Source organism: Desmodus rotundus, chromosome 12 (genome assembly GCF_022682495.2).
Source record: "Desmodus rotundus isolate HL8 chromosome 12, HLdesRot8A.1, whole genome shotgun sequence".
Taxonomy (NCBI): domain Eukaryota; kingdom Metazoa; phylum Chordata; class Mammalia; order Chiroptera; family Phyllostomidae; genus Desmodus; species Desmodus rotundus.
In genome coordinates this window covers 7901207-7918813 of record NC_071398.1, presented here as the reverse complement: position 1 = coordinate 7918813, position 17607 = coordinate 7901207, and the positions used below count along the sequence as shown (strand labels likewise).

Below are 17607 nucleotides of genomic sequence, written 5' to 3'. Positions count from 1 at the left end.
AGGCTGGGGGCTGTAGAGAGGCTGGGACATTGTGAACCAGGTTTCCACAGGACTGGAGATTAGTGCCATCCCGCAGAACTTCAGCGACGGTGGTCAAATTTCTATAACTGTGTCATCCATTACGGTAGCCACTAGCCTCCTCCGGCCACGGAGCACATGAAATGTGGCTCATGTTACTGATAGGATGAAATGTCCATTTTACTTAACTTTAAGTAATATCAATTTAAATAGCCACACGTGTCCAGGGGCTACCGTGGTGGGCATCACATCACTAGACAGTCAGAGGGGAAAAAGACAGTGGTCCCACTGAATCACTGTATGGGCAAGGAAAGTGAGGCTCGGAGCAGGGAAAGCACATGCTCAAGGACACATGACTTTATGTCTCTGAGTATGAGCTGGGGAGCAGTGTGGGCAGCACGGATGCAGTAGTCTTTCACGGAAAGCCAGCTTCCATTTCTTTGCCCATCCAGGACATGCCAAGCCGGGACGCATGCGCCGCTGGAAGAGTGCCAGCTGGATGCTGTTAGTGTTCTAAGAACTTTAAATGTATTATCTCATTTAATTCTTGGAACAGCTCCAAGACGTAAGTACCATAATTGCCTTCCCCCCCCTTTTTTTTTCAGTTAGAAGACTCTCCCTCACATAGTAATATCAATATAACAGTATCTTCATGCCTTCTTCTACCCACATCCCCAGGGTCTGCCTCCCTCTGAGGCTTCTGGGGATGCTCCCTCACCACAGGAGCCAGAAGTGGTCAGAGGTGCTGGAGGAAGCTAAGTTCTTTGCCAACTCTGACAAGGAAGTCGCTTCTCAGGGCAGCAGTAGTAGGAAGAATCCCCATGATGCTGGATGAGCCCAGACCCGTCCTCCCCCCAACCCCCGCCCCCAACTTCTTACCCACGTAGCTCTGCAGCTGCCTCTGCGGGTGGGGAGAGGATGATGATGAGATCCGTCTTCCTGCAGGGTCAGACACCGAGCCATGAAACCCGTGGACTGGAAACCAGCACTGCACCCCCAGCGCGCACACCCCTCGCTGCCCCCACCAGCCAGAGAAAGCCGACTTTGTGATTGACAGCGGACCAACAGAACTGGCAAAAGTGCTCCAAGTCAGACATGTAAAATAGTGACTGTGCCCTCGCGTGATGAACCCCGAGTGTTTCAAAGAGTCAGGAAAACAGCTTTTACAAGAGAAAAACAATTAGCAACGCTGAGAGATTTTTCTAGGAGTTACTGTGTTTTAGGACTGAGAGGCAAAGCACTTAACCCCGTAACCCCAAAAAGGCAACGCTAGTTCAGCACCATGGAGAGCGACATGTGGCCCCTTATTCCTTGGGCTATGCCTATGCTTCCAGATTTGTTGATTCATTCCTTCATCCATCCGTCCGTCAGTCTGTCCATCTGTCCACTCATTCACTACTTATTGAGTAACAGGTGCCAGGCCTGACTGAGGCTCTGGCTGGATACACTGGAGTGAGTGAAACAGACTCAGGCAGGTCCGTCTTGCAGACTGGGGGCCTTCTCTTTTTTCTCTCCCCTCCTCTTTTCTCAAGACCCTGAACGTCAGGCTCCCAATCTTTCTGCTCACCTGACTTGCAGCATCCTGATAGTCGGGCACGTGACTGCCACTTTTGTCAAGCACAGTAGGGTCGATGTGGAGACACTGTTCTGGCTTAGGCTGCATGATTGTGGCAAAGGCATCAGAAGTGAATCCCCTATCCCATGGGTCCCAGAGCTCTGCTCTCTCTCCAAGGTTGGAGGGTGACTCAGGCAGGGACTCAGATGGAAGGACTGCTTACTCAAGCTTCCGGAGCCACGGCAGGGAAGGGAGGACCTCCACGATTTTCAACACCTCCTGGTCCTTGAGCTGGTTGTATTGAAAGCTGCAGGGAGACCAAATAATCCCTTAGCCCTGGTGAAGGGGCACTTAGAAGCTCCAGTTGGTGGGTGACAGGCATGGCCACCCTCATGGAGGGAGACACAAGGTGGGGCCCAGCATGAGTCAGTGACCTGTTCTGTGGTATCCAACATGTGCAGCTAGGAGGAGAGGCCCTCTGCTGGCCTCACTTCTGTTCTTATTCAGTCCCTATGGGGGGCTCCTGGCTGGCACCTCAAGGGATCCAGATGTGGGCTCTGAAGGCTCATGAGGTGGGATGAGGAGACCCAGCAGACCCTGCTCTCAGGGACATGTCTGGGATGTGCCTGAGGTCCAAGTTATTGGAAGGGCCTTTTGGCTCACAGATGATGAGCAGTCTAGACTGGAGTGTGGGAGAGGCCACTTTCAGCCTCAGCTCTGGCCCCAACTGCCCCGAGCCTTAGGCCAAGTGCACTCCTTCCTGACCTCATGTTCCTCACCAGCCAGATGGGGTCCGCAGCCCAGCCCTACCTGGGTTCCTACTGGAGGGACAGAAGAACCGAAGAGTTCAAGGGCACCTTTGTATGTGATCACTCTGGTCAGAAAAAGTGTTTGGAAAAACGCAACTTGTTGACTTTCACTTTTCTAATTCATGAGCACAACCTTAATTTTCTCTTCTACCATGCAGAGTGATCACGCACAAAGATACTCAGCAGAGGGGACAGCAGAACTGTGGTCTAGCTAATGCCTCACTAAGCAAGAGGTGCACCCTAGTGCAGGGCTGACCTGCCGGGATGAAGGGGTGCCTTTTCTAAATCTCACAAAGGTGCCAGCTTGCCGTGGTTCTGCCAGTGAGCTGCTAGGGAGGCGCCCTGGCCCCACCCTCCTTGGGCCACTCATCACAGACACAAGGCAGGAGTATATTTGTGCCTATGCACTTAGATGTGTACGTGGATCTAAGTGTGTGTGCACATGTGTGCTGCACATATGCACAGCTAAGATGTGCATGCACGTGGGGCAGGCATATACTTAGGTGAGCAGACAAGTGTAACTGTGGACCCGTATGTATGAATGCAGAAGTGTGTGCATGTCCCATGCATTTACGTGTCCCACAGTGCCAACACCTGCCTGTACACTGCGGTCCCTCCTCTCAGGGTCACAGACAGGGGACAGGGGGCCTCACAACTCAAGCTCCTTCAAAATGGCCCAAAATACTGGACGAGACAGGTACTTCTTTGGTGTCTTTGGAAGCCTCGCACTTGGGTCCAGCCCCTGACTGTTCTTGGGCTGATGCCTCCCCTCTCTCTGAGCTCACTGAAGAACTACTGTCCAGACCCCACAGGACATGCAAGACCTGGGCAGTGACCTCTTCCTGCAGCCAGTGAGCCCTGCTGGAGATCACTCACCTGATCTCTTCCAGGTGTGGACAGAGGGGCAAAGCCTGAACCAGGTGCTGGATGCCTCGGGCGGTGATCTTACTTCCTGCTAACCTACAGGGTAAGCAAAGACAGAGGGGAGAAGTGGGGATGGGTAGGGGGATAGGCCCCGAATCTGCCCTGTGTAGGGTTGAGGGAAGGAAAGAGTGCGCCAGCACCCCCGGATGAGGATCCCTCTTGGTTCTAACTCCTGGCTCACCCCAGCTTCTTCAGGCTCCTCATTGTTGGCAAGCTCCTGGAGAGGGCTTCGGCAAAGGCGTCCCCACACCTCCTGCTCTTAAAGCTGCCACAGGAAAAGGCAAGGTGGCAAATGATCATTAACACTGTAATGTTAATAGTAGTAACTGTTGTTGCTCTTGTTGAAATGGGTGCAGTCTAATACATGTTATGGAAGAGACTGCAACTGTTCAAAACCCACACTCCACGCATGGAGCTACAGCTGGGAACGCCGTTTCCCCGCCAGGGATGGCATGTCCCAGCCATGGTTTGCGGCTCAGTGTGGCCAAATGACTATGTTCTCACCGCTGGAATGTGAGTGGACAGATGCACTCTATTTCTGGGACTGGGCTTGTCTAATTCATGCTTTCTCTCTTCCTCCCCCCCAAGCCAGAGCACAGATGTGCCCATGAGTCAGCTCTGACTATGCAGATCAGCATGTCCAAGAAGATGATGGAGCAACGATGGAAGGAGCCAGGCCTTTGTGTGACCACTTGGAGCTGAGCCATCCCCTCTGACCTGGACTCTGAGTCTTCCATGAGAGTGAAAGAAAACACTCCCTTATTTAATCCGCTGTGTTTCAGGAGTGGGGTGGGAGGTTCCCTGTTCCTGCAGCTTAGCCTCTTCTCCAGCTACTACACGCACTGCGCCTTTGCTGCATGCCAGGAGTGTGCTAAGAAGTGTTTTCATGCCTCATTTCACAGCAGCCCTAGGAAGTAGGCATTGTGACTAACTCGTTTTCAGGATGAAGAAACTCAGACTGAGAGGTTGAATCACTTGCCCGAAGACACCCAGCCTCCAACAGGCCCCAGCCCATGACTGAGAGAGGAACATGGGTACTCCAGACACTATCACAAGAGGAGAGCCAGCTGGACCCCAGAGGTCCTGGTGAGGCACGACGCTTCCTCACTGTGTTCCAGGCTAAGGGACAGGAAGAGCCTATCTGTTCTGATACTCAGGATTCTTACTCAGCCTCCAAGCAGGGGTCTGCCAGACTGGTTGGCCTCCACATGCCCACAAGTCCAGTTCCCTCCCCGGTCCTGCCCTGCCCTTCCTCTCACCTGAGAATCTCCACCTGCCCACAGCCAGCAAGAGCCTCAGGGCAGCAGGGCTCCAGGGGACAGCCCTCAAAAGCTAGGTGGATGGGGGCATCCCTGTGCTCCAGGATGTTGGTCAGGGCGGCCAGGTCAGTGTGGGTCAGCAGGAAATTGTGGAAGGGCAGGTGGTAGGGGAGGCTGCGGGCCGTGAGGCGGGCCAGCTCGGGCTCCTGTGTCTCTCCCACACAGTGGCACAGCTCTATCACCTTTGGCCCCGTGAGCCTGCGGGTAGCCAACTTCCTCAATGCCTGTAGGACTTCGGCCTGCCTGGAGCCCACCCACGCCTCACCCCGCTGCGTCAGGTGGCTGAGGAAGGGTTGGCAGGCACAGGATGCCAGACCAGCCAGGAAGGTGGGGACGTGGTCTAATAGACCCAGTCTAGCTTTGGTCCGCAGCAGCCAGCGGGAGTTGAGGGTGACGTGGCGGGTGAGTTCGTCTTTCTCCACCCTGGGGCTGACCATCAGATGAAGGGCAGCGCAGAACTCCTGCAGGCTGAGGTGGGTGAAGGCGTAGCCTATCTGCTGCTGCCCGGGGCCTGTGCAGACACGGAAGGAGGTCAGCAGGCCGAGGGCAGCCCCGAAGGCCATCACGGATGGAGGAATGTCTTTGTCAGAGAAGATAACCTTCCCTGTCTCCAGGGCCTCCAGGGCCACCTCCCCAAGGCCCATCAGGGAGCCGGTAGCCCGGTGCCCAGGGGGACTGAGGGCAAGCACCATCTGCACGTAGTTCTGAGTCACAGTGGGCAGGAGGGCGGCGGACTGGCCTGGAGAGAGTCCTGGGAGCAGATGGTGGAGGCAGAGGCAGGCGACTCGGCACAGGGCAGGCACCGCACACATGCTCCGGAGATGCCTGTTGGCCCGCAGCTCTGCAAGGGCCGCCTCCTGCGATGGCTGGGTGCTGAAGAAGCGGCCTACGTACTCCTCCACCCGTGGCCCGTCAAAGCCCCACATGTGGATTGTGGCGGCCTCTGTGGGCAGGCAGTCTGGCAGCTTCCCTGGACGGGAGGTGGCCATGATCCTGCAGCCGGGCAGGAGGGTCCCTTGGCACAGGCCAGAGAAGAGGGCAAGGGCTGGACCCCGGGCCTCAGGGCTGACAGCGTCCCTGCCGGAGCAGGGGTGCAGAGCCTCCTCCAGCCCGTCAAAGATGAGCAGGACCCCGTTGGCGTTCTCCTGCAGGTACTGGAAGACGGCGTCGGAGCCCTCCTCGGGGCTTAGGTACACATCGAAAAGGAGCTGAGGCAGCGTCAGGACACTCGTAATCAGGTTGAGCTGGCGGAATTCAAAAAGGAACAGGGCCTGGAAGCGGTCCAGCTGGCCGTCGGCCCACCTTTGGCAGAGCCAGCGGGTCAGCGTGGTCTTGCCCATGCCGGCTTTCCCCAGGAGCACCGTCACCCTCGGGCCCTTGTCAGCCCTGGAGTTGAACAGGTCCTGGAGGCTCACGTCCATGCCATCTTCTGCCTTGGGGCTTCCCATGGAGGCCCCCTCCTGAGTGTTGAAGGGTGCAGTGGCCCGGCCCCACTGCAGGATTGTGGGGATGTAGGCCTGGTGGAAGGTGAGGGGCTGCCCTGGCCCGGGGAGCTTGCCGTCATAGCGCTGCTGGGCAGAAGTCCTCAGCAGCTGCAGGTACCTCTTGGCCAAATCTGCTGGGGGCAGGAAGATGGCATGAGGGCAGGGGACCTCCCCAGCCCCCAACCTCCTCACCCCAGTACTGGCTATTGGGAACCTGTAGCCTCAGCTGTGTGTATATGGAGAGGGGCTGGCAAGAGCACACAGGGGCTCTTGTGCCACCCAGATCCCAGGGAGGAATTGGTTCTGCAGAAGCAGAGACTCCGGCAGCCATTTAAACAGGACATCTAGTGGGGAAGCGTGGATCACGGCTCTCTTTGCTTTGCAAAGACATAGGTGGTGTAAAGTTTTCAACAAGATGGGGTAAGGAGAGAGGGGCACTTCTTATCAGAACAACCTCTCCTGTGATATCTGAATAATCTGTGTCCCTCCCCAATATTTCAGTTCTGCAATGTCCAGGGATAAGTGCTAATGACCTATCAGCGCAGGCACTGACCAATCAGAACTGTGGGAACTGTGATGGCGCTCCTGGGAACTGGGCCCCTACTGCTCCAGGTAATGGCTTTTGAAATGCTGCATCATTGGGAGATCTCAGGTGGCCCAGGGAAAGGACTGGGGACACTGTTGGGAGACATGGGAGCCCTACCGGGGGGCCTGAGGGAGTAGTCTATTTTATATTGCTGGGAATCCTCTGACTGCCTGTGAGTCCTTTGGCTATCCCCATGGGGGCTGGGTTCCCCAGCTGGTGTGACAAGTGGTCGAGAACAAAGTCTCTTCTGGACAACTGGTGGGAAACGAGAGAAGTTCTGTCTCTTCTACTCCCCCTGGCCTGGCCAGTGCTCAGCAGCCTCCCTGTCTCTCCATGGGCCCCAAGGGCTTCTGTTTTGTGTGTGTGTGTGGGGGGTCTCCCTGGTATCCTGTTCACCCCTAAACTGGCCAACAAGGGCCCAGGCCTAAGGTTACGATGGTCACCTCCCTTGGGTCCACTCGACCTTAAGGACATGGTGGGGGGGTCCCTGGAAGAAGCTAAATAATAAAGCTGTGTCTTGTTGGGATGCTTCCAGCTCCTTCAGCGGAACTATCTGTTGATTAGCCCCCTCGTGGCCCATTGAAGAGGCCCTCCTTGCCAGACTCAGCCCTCTCCTCTGCCCACCCAGGACATTCAATCCTTCTTTCATGGTAGCTTGGAATACAAGAGTCACTAGGCCACTAGAGGCTTGTCATCAGGAAACACTGTCCAGGGTCTGTGTCTTGGCTCCAAGGCAAGCCAAACCCTATGTTCAGTTCAAGTCCCTCCCCACCTCGGTACACACCTAGGTGCTGCTTCCTGGACTGCTTCAGGTGGGGTGAGGACCCACAGCTCTGATGAGGCCGCTTGAGGCCTGGAAGAAATAAAGGAAAGAGTAAGGGGTGAGGCTTTGGGGCTGAGGAGGTACCCAGTACCTTTGGGGAGCTCCTTTCCACAAACAGGCAGGCAGACAGGTATATTCGTACTCAGGGACCAAGTGAAGGCAGCTCAGTGTTAAGTGCCAGAAGGCACCAGGGACCAGGACAAACAGTTTTGATTTGTTGGGGAGCTGGGATTATGGGGTGGATATTTTCTGTTAAAGCCTGATGTTACTACCATGCACACCTATAAGTAAAAAGTCAGTACATCTACAGAAATAAAGGTTCTAAACTCACAGCTAACATCATACTCCATGGTGAAAGACTGAAAGCTTTTCTTCCTCTAAGATCAGGAACAAGATAAAGATGCCCACTTTTACCATTTCTATTCAACACACAACTGGAAGTTCTAGCCGGAGCAATTAGGCAAGAAAAAGAAATAAAGGAAAGGGAGAAGTAGAATGGTCTGTTTACAGGTGATAGGATCTTACATTTAGAAAACCCTAGAGGCTCCACCAAAAAAGTTTTTCTAGAGTTAACAAATGAATTCAGCAAAGTAGCAAAATACAACATACAAAAAACAGTTGCGTTTCTATACACAAACAATGAATAATCTGAAAAGGAAATAACAAGAACAATTCCACTTACAATAGCATCAAAAAGAATAAAATACTGGGAATCAAGTTAACCAAGGAGGTGAAAGATTTGCATAATAAAGATGACAAAATATTAAAGAAATTTAAAAAGACATAAGTAAATGGAAATACATCTCATGTTCATGGGTTGGAAGACAATATTGTTAAAATATCAATGCCACCCAAAGCGAGCTACAGACTCTAAGCAGATGTAACCCTTACCACGATCCCAGTGACTTTTTTTCCCCAGAAATAGAAAAACCCATCCTGAAATTCATATGGAATCTCAAGGGACTCCAAATAACCAAAACACTCTTGAGAAAGAAGAGCACAGCTGGAGAACTCACATTTCCTGATTTAAAAACCTATTACAAAGCTACAGTAATCAAAACAGTTTGTATTGGCATAAAGACAGTCGTATAGACTGATAAATAGAGCACCAGAAACGAACCTTTGTATGCAAATGTTTTGGGGTTTTTTTGACAAGGGTACCAAGGCTATTTCAATGGGAAAATGACAGTCTTTTCAATACATGGAAAACTGGATATTCACATGCAAAAGAGTAAAATAGAATCTTTACCTAACACTAAATGCAAAAAGTCACTCAAAATGAGCCAAGGACTTAAATGAAATACCTAAAACAATAAAACCCTTAGAAGAAAACATAGGACAAAAACTTCACTGTGTAGGAATTTGACAGTGATTTCTAGGGTAGGACACTAAAGGCACAGGCAACTAAAGAAAAAAATAGATGATTTGGATTTCATGAAAATTTAAAAATTTTGTGCATCAGCCCTGGCTGGTGTGGCTTAGTGGGTTGAGTGCCAGCCTGTGAACCATTCGGTCACCGGTTCTATTCCCCAGTCAGGGCACATGCCTGGGTTGTAGGCCAGGTCCCCACCTGGGGGCATGTGAGTGACAACCAATAGATGTTTCTTTGACACATCAGTACTTCCCTCCCTCTCTTCTCCTCTCTCTAAAAAAATAAATAAAATTTAAAACATAAAATAAAACAAAAATTTTGTGCATCAAAAGCCACTATGAACAGAGTAAAAAGGCAACCCACAGAATGGGAGAAAATCTCTGATAAGGTATTAACATCTGGAATACATAGAGAACTCCTAAAACCCAACAACAACATAAAACCAATCAAGCTGATGAAAAAATGGGCAAAGGATTTGCACAGACATTTCTCCAAAGAACATATACAAATGGTCAATAAGCACATGAAAAGATGCTCAACATCACCAATCACCAGGGAAAGGCAAATCAAAACTACAATGAGAGGCCACCTCACACCCATTGGGATGGTTACTATCATTAACAACAGAAAGTAGTAAGTGTTGGCGAGGATGTGGAGAACTGGGGGCCCTTGTGCGCTGTTGTAGGAACGTCAAGTGGTGCAGCTGCTCTGGAAAGCAGTGTGGAGGTGTCTCCAAAAATTAAAAATGGAACTGCCGTAAGACCCTGGGCTCTAGATACATACACAAAAGACTTGCAAGCAGGGTCTTGAAGAAATAGCTGTTCACCCACGTTCACAGCAGCATTATTCATAACGGTTAAAACACGAGAGCAAAACAAGTGTCTGTCCATCAACGGCTAAATAAGTAAAATGTGGTCTCTCCACACAATGGGATATTAGCTTTAAAAAGGAAGAGAATTCTGATGCACGCCACCCCAGGGATGAACCCTGACTACTGGCTGAGTGAAACAAGCCAGTCACAAAATGACTCCACTTACATGAGGTACTTAAGAGTATTCAAAATCGGAAAGACACAAAGCAAGGTGGACGTGACCAAGGGCGAGGGGCAGGCGGAGGGGGGAGTCACCGTTTGACGGGGACAGAGTTTCAGTTTTACAAGAAGAAGAGACTCTGGAGGCGGGTGGTGTGATTGGCTGCACAGCGGTGCAAGTGTATTTAATGCTACTGGCCTGTGCACTTAAAATGGGTAAGGTGGTCAATTTTCTGATATGTGTATTTTGCCGCAGTAGAAAGAATGAAACATTCTGAGAACAGAGCGTGGCCCAAGAATCGGTGAGATGGTCTGCATTTGATGGTGGGCCCCTCTGTGCCCCAGAAAATCACCAGAGGCTCCCTGGGCATGGACAGCAGGACATAGGTCCGTCAGGCCCAAGCTGTCTGAACGGAGAGGGGTGTGACCCAATGGGGCTGGAGCCTGAGGCCCCGAGGCCTGGGGACAGGAAAGTGAGAACAGGCTTCCCCGAGCAAGGCCAGATGGAGGATTCTGGCAGAGCCCAGGAACCGACAATGTAAGCTCTCCCAGGAGGCTCCAGGCTAGACCCCTGGGGCAGGCCAAAGCCTTGAGGGCCAGAAAGGGGGAGGAGGTGGGAGTCATGGTGAGGGGCAGGGGACAAGAGCAAATGGATCAGAGGATGGTTTATGGGACATGGCTGTGACCTGTTCCCATCAGCCTCCTCCAGGTCTGATGTGGGAACTTGCTTACCACCCGCCTCCTGCTCCCCAACCCAGGGCCTCACCATGGCCGAGCTGAGGTTCAGGTTTGCTTTCTTCGCCAGTTTCCAAAGGACTGGGAAACCCTGGGTGAGAGAAGGGAGGATAGCATACACCGTTGGGACGGGCCGGGACCAGCTCCAGTCTCCGATGTCTGGCTCAGGGCTTATCCCAAAGCGTGGGTCCCCCAGCAAGGGAGAAGCAAAGTTTACTACCCTCAGCGGCCTGTGGAGGGCGCAGCGGGAGGTGGGCCCCGAAGGCGGCCAGGCGCACAAAGTATGCATGCATATAGATTTGTGCACGGGAAGGTGTGTGTGCGCACGTGTGCACATGTGTGCACGTGTTTGTGCACTGGTGAGCCCCTTGCATTTCCTGCATGCTGCCTTGTGGTGCAGCTGTGGAGTGAGTTCTCACTGTTTCCCCACCGTGCTATGTGAACAGAAGGGGCCCGAGAAATGCCCACTGCCCTGAACAGATTCAATCTGCCTGCCCGTCAGTACAAGCCAGAGGTTTCTCCCCGGACTGCTTCTGATCGCCTTGCAAAAGAAACCTCTTGGGTATTATGGGCTGTTTGGAATTTCCTGGCGGGAAGGAGTCACCCGTCCTTTCTCTCCTTGCATCCTGCCTCCCTGGACAACTGGGGTGGTTCCCCTGGTTTCCCGCTGATGTGGTAGCTTTAGGAAATTTGCTCTGGGAAGCGTCCAGAAACATGGCATTTTGTTCCTGGCTGGGCCTTGCCTTCTCGGTGTGACTTGGGTGGGTCCCCGCTTTTTCAGGGCCTGTCTGCACCTCTCATGCACGCCCTTACCGCCTCCTTCATGGCCCGAAGTGCTCAGCAGCAGCACCTCCAGCTGCAGAGGCACCTCCAGCTCCATGCACACACAGTGGATGAACGCCTGCCAGGTGGCCGGGCCTTGGGCTTGCAGCTCCTGGAGTTGTAGGAAGACCTTCTTTGTGGGGTCTGGGGCCTCGTTCCTGGAGCCCAGGTCCATGTTGGGGAGGAAGAACTTCATCTTGGCATTCAGCCACTCTGGGTCATTGCTGAGCAGCCTCACAAGACAAACCCACTTGTTGTTGGTGTCCAGCTGGAAGCTAATGGGGTCCATGAGGAGTGACCCTGCAGGGACAGGGTGGGCAGGTGAGCTGGGGAACAGGTGAGCTGGAGGGAACAGGTGAGCTGGAGGGAACAGGCGAGCTGGGGAGCAGGCGAGCTGGGGAGCAGGCGAGCTGGGGGACGGGTGAGCAGTGGGCTAAGCAAGCTGGGGGGAAGCCAAAGGGGACAGTCAAGAACTCCTCCCACACACATTTGAGGGGCGGAGACTAGGCAGACAAGTGGCCTCTCTGTGGAGTCCCAGCGCCTTTGCCCAGGGATCAGTCCCAGAGATTAACCTCCTTCTTCGGCATCGATCCCCCGCCAACTGCGCCTGTGTACTGGCTCTGAAACGGTCTAGTTCATTCCCTGTAGGTGGTATCCGAGAATGCTTTACTTATTATGTTTCCATGGACTCTTCTGTGATGCTCTCTGTCTGAGCTAAGCTATCTGTCCCCCCAAATTTGTTCTCCTTTTCTTCCTTAGTACTAGAACCCCTGAATATTCCTTGCCTATCTGGAATAGACTATTTCCCAGTCTCCCTTGCAGTTAGATGTCATTAAGTTTTGGCCACTGGGATGTAGGTAGAAGTGTCGTATATCCTTCTTTACTTCTTCCTGTCGGCTGGAATGTCGACGTGATGGCTGAACCTTGGGCAGCCACATTGGATCACGAGGTGGAAGCCAGGCCTCAGGAAGGTGGAGGGTAACACTTTCCACCTGCCCTGGACTCTCTAACGTTGAACTTGTATTACATGACAAGGAGATACATTTCTATTCTGTTCAAAGCACTGTTATTTAGGGCTGTCTGCTACTCACAATAAAATCTAATCTTACCCAATGCAAACCCTCTTCTCTCTCTAGGCAAATTTTCCCCTTTTAAACCAGAACTCTCAAACAGCCTGCTGGTAGGAGTTCCAAAATAAGGCAAGGACGCTTACACAGCAGAAGCCTAAAAGTGTGCGGTCCCTTTGATTCAGCAACGCCGTTTCTGGCATTGTAGCCTTAGGAAACAATCACGGAGGGACATCAAACTTTCATTACAATGCTGTGTACTGCAGGGATATTTTATATTACTTAAAAACTGGAAACTCCCCAAATGTCCAAGAAGTGGGGATTAGTTGACTAACTGGTTGGTGGTCATACCAGGGAATATGCTAAAATTTTTCCAAATGTACCTCCTGGTACTATTCCCTTAATAACTGCAGCGACACTCAGAAAGCACCAACTATGTGCGGGGCACTGTTCTAAGTGCTTTCCGTGCCTCCTCGAACCCTCACTCCAGAGACCTCCACTTCTAACTCCGAAAAGGCTAGGAGGCCCACCAGGAGCCAGCCTTATCGACCCCCAGAGGCAGGGACACGGACAATGTGTCTTGGGGTTCAGACCCTAGGAGTTCCCTTGACCCCAGCAGAGGCCTGCTGAGCATGTGTCTCCAACCCCCCTCTGGCCTCATCCCTCCCCAACCAGACTAATAAAAATAACTCCTCGCTCAGGCATAGAACTTTAGAATTCATGAAACCCGCTCACATCCATGGGGCAGGTGGCGATCACCACTCCCCACCGAGCACATGGAAACACTAAGGTCACCAAAGAGTAAAGGATGTGCCCGAGGTCCCACTGCATGTCCATGGCAGAGGCAGGCTCAAAACTGAGATTTCTCAGCCCGAGGCATCAAATTTCCAAGGCCCTGGAGTCCTCGACGGTAGCAGACAAGGACTAAGCCCCTGAACTTTGTGTGACCTGGACAATGGGACCATGGCCTGGGCCTCCTTTCCCGGGCTATCACGGCCAAAGTCCACGCTGCCCATAAAGAAGCCACTCAGGACAGCAAGTGCCAGGCAGAGTAAGGAGTGCCTTGGAGGATGTAATTTCTGGGGTTCTTTATCCTCAAGTTTCCCCTCCCGCCAGTCTAACACAGTGCTTCTTTCCCCCACTGGGGCTCAAGCCCCTTGCGGTGAATGTGTCGAGCCCTTTAAGGGCAAGCTTCCTGGGGGGAGAAGCATATCAGTCATTGAGACTTCTGTGGGAAAGAGCCTTGGAGGTGGGACTACAGTAGACAGATCCGCAGCCCCAGACTTACAGGAGGCTGGCATTCCTGCCCCAGCTCTACAACTAATTCTGAGACATTCTCTTCCTCCCCTCTGGTCCCTTGGTAGGATTGCATTTCTCTGCCCCCTTGAAATTGGAAACGTCAGTAGAACGTGCTTTGGCTAAATGCTCTGGGCTTCGGTTATACTGTCTATGAAATGGGTAGATTGGATGCCATCTCAGGTCCTTGCTGACCTTCTGTGTCCAACGACTTCCACCCTCACCTTGAATGGCAGCCAAGGGCAGCTTGTCGTGCTGGGGACGGCCCGGTGGGGTTACATCTGCGTAGGGAGCCGTCTTGGCGGTAGGCGGGGAGTGATGGGAGAAACAGGGGCGGCAAAGGGGAAAGGTCACCTACTTGGCTTCTCAGTTCATCATAGATGCTCTAGGGCGTCCGCGGTGGCGAGGGTCTCACGGGCAGCCTGGCCAGTCCTGTGCTTCGAGCTGGATTTGCACATTGTTTCTGCAGGGCAGGTCCCTGAGGAGAGAGGAGACAGGGTGCTCTGCCCGTGTTCCAGAACCCGAGAGGAATGCTGTAAGGAGGCACCAGCCCTTCCCCGCCTCAGCAGACACCTCTCAGGACACGTGACCCTGGAACAGTCCCCTCCCCTTCAGGCACAGATCTGTTCTTCCCGACCACAGCTCCTTTTGTCCCTGGACGGGGCACCGCTGGCCCTCCCCGGGGTCCTGCCTGCCTGTCTGCCACACCTGGCCCAGGGGAGGCCCCTCTCTCTCTTCCGACTCAGACATGCACCTCACAGGGACTTGTGGTGTCCTTGCGTGCCCTTCACATACGGCCGACTCACTACAGCTCCTTTGCTGGGAGGAACTGGAATAATCCTCACCTCAGCTGCCAACTGCTTTTCCCGATAAACTGGAAAGCTGCGGGTTTGCAAGTTTGTCTATTTACATCAGGAAGTCGTTTTTAAACAAATCAGAGTCAATGTTGTTCGGAAAGAGAGCACCCAGAGGCATCAATCGCTGCCTGCCCCGAGCGGAGTAAATGGGTGCTGTGGCACACACGTGCGCTGAACACAGCCTTGGGGACTGTCACCTGACACCTCGGGATGGGCGAGAAAAACGACTCTAAACAGGACGTGGAAGGGAAAGACAGGCCAAAGACCAGGATGTGCGCCGACTGTGCATCTGTGACGGGCGAAGACGGTAACTACAAAGTTCCAGAACGTTAGATAAATCCACCTAAGTCGGGCTCGTTCTAACATAACAGAGATCAGAACTGAAGTTAGAAATAAAAAAGGAAAATAGCTTCTGTTGGAGAGGGACTGAGGGCGCGGACGACATTTCTTTAAACGAAGTTGTCAAACTCTAACAGCAGAAATGAAGGGAGGCAGGAGCAGAGGGAGATGAAGCCCCACTCGCTGGCCTCCCCACCGTGGGAGATCTGCGAGCCCCACCCTTGGGGCTCCTGGTGGCCCCACCCCAGGACTCTGGTTGACTCTGCCCCATTGAGGTCGGGCTGAATCCAGGACAGACTGAGTTTCGTAGCTCTAGGACTGGGGCCATTTTTCCATAGCACGCATGACAGGACAGGTACCGAGCCTTCCCGACACACGGACAAACGTGGGTCTGTCAGGGCCTGATAACCCCTGCTGATGGCTCTCTGAGACCCCACCCCACCACAAAGGTGTGCAAGCACCTAGCAGGTGGCAGCTAGACTTGGTATGACCTGGGACATTGCTGAGTCGTCCTACCTCACGCCACTGTTTCAGTGACTGAGCCTAACAGGCAGCCGGCAGGTGCAGGCAGGTGGAGGTGGATGGCAGGGTTCCTTGGGACTTTTGCTTACCCTGCCCCCGGTGCTGGTAAAAGCCAGCGTTGGCGCATAGCTTGATCCTTCCCGCACAGCCCCCGGGGGCCCAGCAGCCGCAGCTGCAAACCGTGGATCGCTTTGTAGCTCAACACAGGTTGCCCAGGGCCACTCATAGGTAGCATCTGATATTGGGCTGCACCAGAGTCCCTCCTGAGAGGCCCCAGAACCAACATAGCTAGTGGCCAGCTTCAGACCACCGCAGAGCAGGTTCCAATTAGCTTCACAAGCAGCATATAAAGGGAGTAGTAACTCAGCAGGCGCCAGACCCTGCTGAGGCGAATTCAGCTCTTTGTGGTCCTTCCCAGTGTTCCTCAGGGGATCCTTCCCCCTTCGGCTGGGATTCAAAACTCAATGTAATCAATGTCACAAGGACCCCGTTTCCGTACCTCTCCACCATGGAATATCACTCAGCGATAGGCGTGAACCACGAAACACTGTGCTCAGTGAAAAAAGTTCCAGTGTATTCTAATAAGCCAACGCAAATGTTAAAAACTGTGCACGTGCTTGTTTTTAGTGTGCGTGTGTGAGTGTGTCCTTGCATGCATAAAGACCGACTCTAGGGCTAGTGAGAAATTGGTGGCAGGATTGTCTGGGGAGGGGACCTGGGGACACAGGCAAAGGAGAGCCCTTTACACTGTCCTCTTGGACCACCTTGTACCATTCAAACTCCTTCACAGGCATGTTTGGATTTAAAAAAAAAGTAAGAACATTTACCTTAATAAACAGAACAGACATTCCCCCAACACGTAAGGAAGAGACACGCATGATGATGAGTAAGCACAAGAAAGTACCAGCGATGCCTCACAGAAAGGGAAGTTCCGTAGGTAGCGTGACGACGACGTTAGCAGACTTAGGAAGGCAAGGAGGGAGGTGAGTATCGGCATCAACTATGACAGGCAGAGGCTGACAATTCCAGCTCACGGTTCATGCGTCTTGAGGCCGTGTTTTATTCTGCGTTTTAGTTTGATGTTTTTATGTGTGTCGTGGGGACAAAAGCCCATTTTCACTGGCACTGAGGTTGGAAAAGTTGAGCAGAGAATGCAAAGAATATTTGCTAAATGGCAGGCATGAGCCTTTAGACTTTATCTATTTTAACTCTCACAACAACTCCTCTTGGATGCCTTGTGTGCATTTAAAATTTGCACGTCCAGCCCTGGCTGGTGTGGCTCAGTGGACTGAGCGCCGGCCTGCAAACCAAAGGGTTGCCAGTTCGATTCTCAGTCAGGGCACATGCCTGGGTTGCGGGCCAGGTACCCCCAACCCCAGCGGGGGTATGCGCGAAAGGCAACCACACATTGATGTTTCTCTCCCGCTCTTTCTCCCTCCCTTCTCCTCTCTAAAAATAAATAAATAAAACCTTTAAAAAAATAACAAAATTTCCAAGTCCAGCCCTGGCTGGGCCTGGGTGCCTGGTCTCCCCTCCAAAGTGCCAGCTCCTGCCCTCACCTTCCTCATTTCAGTGGAGGGTGGCCTCGTGCTTCCTGGAGCTCAGGCCAAAGGTGGCTTAATTTTCCCAAGGGCATCACAGAATCTCACATCCTTTACTGCTGCCACCTAGACCTGGCACCTGCATCTCTCACCCAGATTCCTGGACCAGGAGAACTGGTCTCCCTTCTTCTGCCCTGGTCCAACATCCTCCATGGGGCCGGGCGGGGGGTGGGGGTCAGATCATCAAGTTCAAATGTGGATCACACCACATACCTTTGTCTCTCAGAACCTTCTCTTCTCACCTTGCGTGAGAGCCAAAGATTTTCTCCACCCTAGCAATGTCTTTGGACAGTTTTTAAAAAAACGTCAAACTTGATAACTTTCAAATTTCTCTCATTGTAGAGGTTGTCTTCCACTTGTTTAACTGGGGCAATTGATGTTTTTCTGAGAAAACTGCTCATTTTGTCAAGAAAGTTCTTAGCACACGGTCCCTGGCCTTCTATCCGAA

At 52.7% G+C, this 17607-nt stretch overlaps 1 protein-coding gene across 3 annotated transcripts in view; it reads right to left on the bottom strand.

Annotated features, from left to right (window-relative positions):
- The window catches only part of NLRC5 (NLR family CARD domain containing 5), a 76985-nt gene that overhangs the window by 40845 nt on the left and 18533 nt on the right, over positions 1–17607 (bottom strand). Inside the window, exons 2-12 of one of the 3 annotated variants that reach the window (XM_053916121.1) lie at positions 14199–14318; positions 11965–12119; positions 11469–11777; positions 10687–10746; positions 7480–7548; positions 4566–6240; positions 3488–3571; positions 3259–3342; positions 1797–1880; positions 1586–1675; positions 898–957 (exon numbers count right to left, since the gene is read on the bottom strand). In XM_053916121.1, coding sequence (XP_053772096.1) covers positions 898–957; positions 1586–1675; positions 1797–1880; positions 3259–3342; positions 3488–3571; positions 4566–6240; positions 7480–7548; positions 10687–10746; positions 11469–11766 — 2504 coding nt within the window. In that variant the 5' untranslated portion in view covers positions 11767–11777; positions 11965–12119; positions 14199–14318. The remainder of the gene's footprint in view (positions 1–897; positions 958–1585; positions 1676–1796; positions 1881–3258; positions 3343–3487; positions 3572–4565; positions 6241–7479; positions 7549–10686; positions 10747–11468; positions 11778–11964; positions 12120–14198; positions 14319–17607) is intronic. The other 2 variants (XM_045188368.2, XM_045188369.2) reach the window with 2 other exon arrangements.